Source organism: Lagenorhynchus albirostris, chromosome 12 (assembly GCF_949774975.1).
Source record: "Lagenorhynchus albirostris chromosome 12, mLagAlb1.1, whole genome shotgun sequence".
Lineage (NCBI taxonomy): Eukaryota > Metazoa > Chordata > Mammalia > Artiodactyla > Delphinidae > Lagenorhynchus > Lagenorhynchus albirostris.
This window is the reverse complement of record NC_083106.1, coordinates 14,496,631-14,505,108: the sequence shown is the minus strand read 5'-3', so window position 1 is coordinate 14,505,108 and position 8,478 is coordinate 14,496,631. Positions and strand designations below refer to the sequence as shown.

At 46.4% G+C, this 8,478-nt stretch overlaps 1 protein-coding gene across 5 annotated transcripts in view; it reads right to left on the bottom strand.

The window, feature by feature from the left end:
* RMND1 (required for meiotic nuclear division 1 homolog) overlaps nucleotides 1-8,478 on the bottom strand; it is a 38,903-nt gene continuing 30,425 nt past the window's right edge. For all 5 annotated transcript variants that reach the window (XM_060168060.1, XM_060168059.1, XM_060168061.1 and 2 more), the window contains 2 exons: nucleotides 1,085-1,201; nucleotides 1-209 (listed from right to left, as the gene is read on the bottom strand). In XM_060168060.1, the coding sequence (XP_060024043.1) occupies nucleotides 177-209; nucleotides 1,085-1,201 (150 nt within the window). In that variant the 3' untranslated portion in view covers nucleotides 1-176. The remainder of the gene's footprint in view (nucleotides 210-1,084; nucleotides 1,202-8,478) is intronic.

Sequence of the window (8,478 nt, the reverse complement as noted above, 5' to 3'; positions counted from 1 at the left end):
CCAGATTCTTTATAGTTTTTATTCAAGCAGCAATACATTTAGAAACTGAAAAAGATCACTGTGACAATTTCTTGATTAAAAAAATTAAATACCTATTAATCTCAACAGGTGAGCATTTATTTTTGATTGTAGAGCTTCAATATATCTTGCAATGACACTTTTCCTTTGGTCGTCAATCAGAAAAATGCTCGTCCCAGCTCAAACATTACCTTACAAATAAAAAGTGAGAAGTATTAATAATTTCATGGCAAATCACTGGTACAAACTAAAATGACTTTTCTAAGGTCGTGATTAATGAAAAATGCTCCCGAAGTTAAGAATAACTTTTTTGTTATTACAGGGCATTCATTACAGGGCAAGCTGCAGATTTGAGGCACAGGTGCTTGGTGTTGGGTTGAACATTATACATTTACAGCTAGAACTTGCCCTAAATGCCATCTTTAAAAACGTAGAGGGAGGGACTTCCCAGGTTAGCGCAGTGGTTAAGAATCCGCCTGCCGATGCAGGGGACATGGGTTTGAGCCCTGGTCCAGGAAGATCCCACATGCTGCAAAGCAAATGAGCCTGTGCGCCACAACTACTGAGCCCACGCGCCACAACTACTGAAGCCCTCACGGTTAGAGCCAGTGCTCCGCAACAAGAGAAGCCACCGCAACGAGAAGCCTGCGCACCACAATGAAGAGTAACCCCCGCTCGCCGCAACTAGAGAAAGCCTGTGCGCAACTAAGACCCAATGCAGCCAAAAATAAATTTATTTAATAAATAAATAAAAAGAGCAAATAATTAAAAAAAACGTGGAGGGAATTCCCTGGTGGTCAAGCGGTTAGGATTTGGCACTTTCACTGCCATGGCCTGGGTTCAATCCCTGGTCAGGGAACTGGGATCCTGCAAGCTGCGCAGCATGGCCAAATAAAATAAATAAAAAGGTGGAACTTTTCCAAAAATCATACTTAATGCATTTTCAAAATATTACCACAGTCACTTGAAACCTGCCTCACTTCCAAATAGACTTAACATTTAGAACAAAGTCATGCTCTTTCCTGCTATTGTTTTCTGTCAAGTTACTTTCATAAAAGTTACCTACCTCTATGGTGATAAGGATGACAATCATCCCTTCCAGGCGCAGCGTCCTCTTCTCAGTCAGGTGATTCCGCATCAGATCTGTTAGCTCCATGCAGTGCTGAAGCTTTTCATTCATGACCTGCATTAGAAAAATCTCAGTATCCTGTATATTTAAACATTCACTTACGATAACAGTCGCATGCTTCAAAATTATAAGTTTGAAATAGGTGTGCAGTGAAAAATCACTCCTTCAATTCTTGCTCCCCAGCCCTCCCCAAAGGCAGCCTACCAGTGCCACTTGTCTCCTTTCTGTGAATCCACCTAGAGACGTTCTGTAACGCACAGATCTGACTGCAAGAAATACTTTGCATACTGAAGCTCTTATATTCATAAGACTTTGATGGAAGATCTGAAAGTTCTTGATTTCTAGTTTTTCGTTGCTGCCCTTGGATTTTCAGCAGTTAATAAAAGCAAACCTGAAATACTCTTTTAGCATGGCCTTAAGATGACAATGATTACCTTCTACTAAAACTGTTCCAAGCCCCGCAAACACAAAACTTGACCTACTGCACACTCGCCACTAGATGGCACTGTGTTTTTTTGTTTTGTTTTGTTTTTTAACACGGTACGCGGGCCTCTCACTGTCATGGCCTCTCCCGTTGCGGAGCACAAGCTACGGACGCGCAGGCTCACCGGCCGTGGCTCACGGGCCCAGCCGCTCCGCGGCATGTGGGATCTTCCCGGACCGGGGCACGAACCCGCGTCCCCGGCATCGGCAGGCGGACTCTCAACCACTGCGCCACCAGGGAAGCCCGATGGCGCTGCTTTTAATGCTTAACTGCAGAGGTTCTGCATTCTGATGCCCCACAAGCTGGCTGAGGGGTTCACAGAAAACAGAATCTTTGAAGTTAAGACTTGAATGTGACCACTGGCAAGTTATACTTCCTTAATCTCTCTGTATCTCACTTTCTTTTGGAAATTACACAGTCTGGAAACATTTTTTACAAGTTTTTGGATTCCCCTTGATAACTTCTGGGGTACGTAGGCTGAGAATGCAGGTATGGTCAGTGGAAATCTGAGACAAGTCACAGATGCATGTTTGGGGACTGACTGAAATGTGCTAGTGCACCATATTTACTGTCATTTTGCACAGAGCATTACTAACGAGAGCGAACACGTGGAAGCACACTGATAATACGTATTTGCCCATGCTTCCAGACTTCATGTAATCCTGTAGTCACCCATTTGTATAAATGTTTAGAACAGTGCCTCTTTCTTTCCTCCCTTTCTTCGTCTTCCTATTTCTGTTGGCTGCTTGATCTTGGTCTAGAAACATGCTCAGCCTTAAGCTTGCTTCTCTCTTCGAAATGCTGACCCAACTCTCTTACATTTTCTTTCAAGTTTGACTAAAGAACAGACATTTTCTTTCTCCACTTCTCACCACCAACTTATTCCTTAGCCCTTAGAGGTTGCAGATATTGCCTCTGCTCCCCCGAAACTTCCAGATGTCTCCTAAACAGTAACACCCTTTCTTGGTTAGATTCTGAAACCTCAATTAAGCATTTGACAACACCTTGAAATGCACACTTCCTTTGGCTTTTTCTCCCCTAGGGACTAAGTTCTGCCTCCGACCATCACTCTTTTTCTGAGTCTTCTCGGACCTCCCCTGGCCTGTGGATGACACTTTCCAGAGTCCTGATCTGGTCCCTCCTGTCCTCTAGCTCTGCACTCTCTCTGCACGATCCTGCCCATCTGGTTTGTGTAGGCGCTTCCTGAACTTCAGTCATTTCCATCCCACAATCACTGCTTCTGTGATACACATGTGCCAACTGGATTTAAAGTCAAAAAGACTTACAAATGGGGACTTCCCTGGTGGCACAGTGGTTAAGACTCTGTGCTCCCAATGCAGGGGGCCCAGGTTCGATCCCTGGTCAGGGAACTAGATTCCCACATGCATGCAGCAACGAAGAGTTTGCATGCCATAACCAAGGAGCTGGCGAGCCACAACTAAGGAGCCTGTGAGCTGCAGGTGAGATCTGGCGCAACCAAAAAAAAAAAAAAAAAACCCCACAAAAACCACCTTAGAAATGTTTATTTTAAAAGGAAACTACATTGCCAAAATGGAAAACCAGTATGATGTGAAATGGTGTTGGATACACAAAGCTGAGCCTGGTGCCTGGGAATTTGGTAGATTATACGTTAAGAGGGCCGGTCAAGAGCCACTAAAGCCAAGCTAAGCATTTCTCCTCAACTCTGAACAGAAGTGTTACTTGCTTCAACGCTTACATGTTATTTCAGGGTCCATGTGTTACCTAAGTTCATCTCTTGTACAAGTGTATGTATTCCACATTTTGAGAAAGACTGGTTTAAACTTTTTTGATAAGTCCCAAGTATTAACTGCTTAATCCCGATTTCTCCTCTGCCCGAATTTCTAACTGCCTATAAAACATCTTTTTACTATTTTCCTGCCGGCACCTTAAATTTAGCATTTCTCAAACTACAGTTGACATCCTGTTCAAGTCTCTCCCTCTTCTTGGGTCCCTAGCTCAAAGCAGGTCACGCGATCTTCTCAGGCACCCAGCATAGAAACCTTTGATCTCTATCCTGCACTCCTGGATCCCTGGCACTTCAGTTGCTGTATGGAGTCGAGTCTATCCTCTCCTTAGCATTTCTTAATACACCTAGTAGGCTTTTGTCAACTATCTGTCACCTCTTCAGACTGGTCTGTTTGGTCGTTTTGGTGGTGGTGATGGGCTGGGGGGTTTCCGGGTTTCGTTTGCATGGGCCACCAGAGTTCTCCTAAACAGGATGGATCGTTTCACTCCGCTGCTCAGAAGCTTCGAACGTCTTGCTATTGCCTTCTCGATGACATGAAATGACCCCAGATGGTTTAGTCCAAGCACTCTTCAGTGGGTGGCGCCCTCTTCACGCCTGAAGGCGAGGTCTCTGTGACCCTTCCTGACCTCCTGCTCGCTCAGCACTCCCACAGCACCTCGCTGTTGCCCTCGTTTAGAACTTACCTCATTCTGCCTCATAGCCACCTGCTACCTGCCCGGCACCCTCCGCTCCTGCCCCCTTGCTTTGGAGAGTTACTCTTCCCTGTTTCCAACCACGTGATGCTGCCAATCTTAGTATCACTACCCACCTGACACCAGCCCCTCTCCCCTCCCCTGAAAAGCCCAAGCGGGAGACGGGGCCAGTACAAGACCCAGGCTTGGCCAACTGTGAGGCCCAGTTGCCTCATCACATGGCTGGTCAAAGCACGGACACGTGGCCCAGTCCTTTGACGCTGCCAGGCAGAGTAAAATGTCGCTGGGATATTCCCCCTTCCCACATCGCTGAGAGAATGCCACCAAGAAGGAAAGGATGAGGCCAAATTGGTACGGAGGATGCTGAGGCAAGAAGCAGTCCTGGTGACCCGTCTGGGTCTGTGCAACAGGCATTCCCTGTTTCACACCTGCTCCCTGTTTCTCAGCCCCGTGAGCCAGTACACGGGGATAAGTAAGGTCATTCCAATTGTCCTTCTGTCGTGTGCAAGCAAGGGAGCCCCAACTAACACATGCTTCCTATGTCCTTTGGTTACAGAATCAGATGTGTTTCATGCGCACAGATGATGGAGCAGAAGAAAACGGGGACAGGGTCACAGAGGTGGTAAATGTGAAGTAGGCTCTAAATAGGCAGGTGCCAGGAAGAAAAGGTGGGGCGCCAGGGGGACAGTATTTCTAGTAGAGGAAACAGCATGGAGGCAAGTACAGCTAGACAGCGAAAAACCTGAAAGTGCTTGGAGGTAAGGTTAAAAAAAGGTTAAGTACTGAATTGTGAGAGGTACTGTAGACCATAGGGGGTAGGCAGAGAAATGGTCCCCCAGATATTCACATTCTACTCCTTGGGACCCACGAGTATTACACAGCAAGGGCTACTTAAGACTGTGCAGGAATTAAGCTTGTTAAGTCAGACGATCTTTAGATAAGGAGACAATCCTAGATTATCTGGGTGGGCCCAGGGCAATCACAAGGGTCCTTAAAAGTGGGAATGGCAGGCAGAAGAGCTCAGCGATGCAAGACGGAAGAGGGGCTCTGAGCCAAGGGCAGTGGGTGGCCCCTCGGAGCTGGAACAGCCCAGGAAGTGGCTCCCACCCAGAGCCTCCGGAGCGGGACGCGCGGCCCTGCCAACGCCTTGACTTTGGCTCAGTGACTCCCAGGTCAGACTTCGGACCTACAGAACTGTAAAATAATACATCTGTGTTGTCAGTCTGTGGTAATCCGCTGCGGCTGCAGTAGAAATGAATACATAGCACGATCATGTTGCAACTTTCTCCTGCAGGTAAGGGAGTCCTTTGTCCACTCTTAAAATATTTGTTCAGTGTTTACTATACTGTGCTGGGCAGAGGAGATGAAATGGTGAATAAGACAGATGTGTCTCTGTCTTCTGGCTACAGGGCCCAGCCTAGAGGCTGGGAGACAAAGAAGGTATCAGGGTGGACGGGGGTGGGAGATGCACATCAGCCGTCTGGGCGCAGGAGGCGGGTCAGTCTAGTATCCCTCCCTGTCTCAGCAGCCCAGGGCCTGTCGTAGAGACTTTCAATAAATATCTGGCAATGAATGCATGACACTTGGGAGAAAACGAAAGGATGCTCTGACTGCGTGTGGAAGACAAAGGAGAAAGAGGAAACCATGGTGAGTTTCAAGTTCCTGCTTGACTGACCAGGTGGTCGTGCTATTAGCTGAGACAGAAATAGAGAAGGTTCAACTGCATTTTCTGGGAGAATACAGTGAGTTTCACTTTGAACTCTTAATCACTGATTAATCCTACAAATATTTATGGAGCACATATTCTACGTGAGGCCTTTGCCAAGAAGCGGGAAGGGAGCCAGGAAGACGACGATCCTGTTCTCTGATTTCACGAAGCCTGCGTTCTAGAGGGGAGTGTACTCATCACATATTTACAGGGAAAGCAGCTTCTAGCTCTTTCGCTGCTGTGTTTTAAGGAAGGAGAGGGGGAATCTCACGAGTGCAGCTCCAATTTCACATAAATCCCCTTTTCCCCTCTGAATACCTGCTACTTCTACTTTTAGCCACCTTGCCCCAGTTCCTACACAGATGCCAATAAGGATGTGGAAGAAATATGTAATTTATAAAAAACAATTTAAAAGAAACAAATTTTAGCTCGTAAAGAAAATTTACAGTGGATTTCCAGGGACTGCTTGGTAATATGGACGGAATGCTCGTGTTCCCCCAAAATTCATGTTGATAGTCCTAACCCCCAATGTGATGATGGTATCTGGAGGTGAGGCCTTTGGGGTGATTAGGTTTAGATGAGGTCTAAATTAACATCCTTACAAGGAGAGGCAGAGACGCCGGAGTGGGTGCTCTCTCCCTGCCTTGGGAGGAGGCTACCCCGAGAAGGTGAGAAGAGGCTTCTCACAAGGCACTGAATCCGTGGTGCCATCAGATCAGCGCGACGCGGTGCGTGAACTGCCGCCCCCAGGAGTGCGCGCCACGTACTCCAGAAGCACACGGGCAAGTGGTGCCCAGTTGAAACAGACCTTTATGTCTATTCTTCAGGACACTACCTGAGTTATTTTCCACTTGTTTTACAGCACGGATTAAGTGCAATGTACGCATTATTCCAGGTACTCAGTTAAGGATTCGGAAGTCAGCAGCATTATAGTTACACAGAACTCACATAAGAGTTTTTTGAAAAATACCACGGAACTGACCTGTTCCGGGGCTCTTCCAGTTTGGGGACTGAGGGGACCTGCTCCACCTGCTCCCTGGGCTGCGATCAATTTCCCCACACTGGGCACTGAGGGAGCCTCTCCACTCAGAGGAGCACTGTCCCCAGCGAACCCCAAGCGCCCTCCTGGCACATCCCCTCCCTCTGCTTGAGCAAAGTGAAGACGCAGAGGCAACTTTCTCCAGGTTTCCCCTTCCTACTTGGCACTGTGATGCTGGTCCAGCTAGTTGATTACTTCACTGCGTGTCAATGTTCACGATCGATCCAGTTTTAACATTCCTCATGTTCAGCTGTGGCTTTCACACTGAATGCAGTGTTTATGTTGAGTAAGTTCCTATCTTTACACTCCTCCTCTGGACCACACACTCAGGATGTTTCCTGCTCAAACCACCTTCATCGTTGGTGACTTCAGTGATTCTGTTCTCTTTTCCTGTACTCCTGTCCACGAGGGACATGTGAAGGACACCGTGGGCATCAAAGGTGCCGTGATTTGAGGAAGGACACAGGATGGGGGTGGGGACAGAGGGGGAGGATGCTTGAGCGCACACTTCCTGGGCAGCCAGTTTACCTTGGTTGCTCAGCCACCATTACTGACTTAACTCAGCACGACAGCCTGGTCATCAGAAGAGGTCCGATGCATCTCCCTGGTGGCAATAATCTTTATACTTCACCCCAACGATCGTGGTTCCACCGAACGTCTTCATTCCAAGAGAAAAAGGGGAGACATCCAAAAGCATAACTCTTGAGCACTTTCAAATTCGTCCCTAGTAAATACGGCTGCTCATCAAGGTTGATGCTTTTGTTTAATGTCATTAGAGAATTCTCACAAAAGGTTTATTTTCAAGTTTTCCTTGAGGCATAATTTACAATACAATAATCTGCACTTGTTTCCATTCTAAGTATACAATTTGAAGACTTTTCACAGATTGACACTATGTAAGTAACACCACAGCGTTTCCATCACCCCACGATCCCTTGTGCCCCTTTGAATCTACTGCCCTACCCACCACTCCACCTCCAAGCCCTAGGGAACCACTGATCTATTTTCTCTAACTATAGATTAGATTAGCCTTTCTAGAATTTCCTATAACAGCATGGATTCTTTTGTGTCTAGATGGTTTTCACTCAGCATAACGATCCTGATATTCATTCATGTTGTTGCATGGATGGTAGTTCATTGCTTTTACTGCTGAGTGGTACTCCACTGTATGCTATCCCACAATTTCTTTATCCATTCACCCTACAGATGGGCATTTGATTGTTTCCAGTTTTTGGCTATCATGGACTAAAGGTGCTAAGAACATTCAGGTACAAATCAGTGTGAGGACATATGTTTTCATTTCTCATGAGTAAATACTCAGGAGTGGAATTGTTGGATCGTATAGTAACACAACAATTAAATTTCTGAGGAAACTGCCGGGCTGTTTTTGCAAAGTGGCTATAACGATGTATATTCCCACAAGTAATGTATGACACTCACTTCATCTGCTCCATATCCTTCCCAACACTTGGTATTGTCAGTCCTTTTAAGTCATTCTAGTGAGTGTGTCGTAACAGCGCATTGCAGGTTTTAATTTGCACTTCCCTGGTCAACAATAACGTTGAACATCTTCTCATGTTCATTTGGCCGTTCACATATTTTTGTGAGACGTCAGTTTAAATCTTTTGCCCATTTAAAAA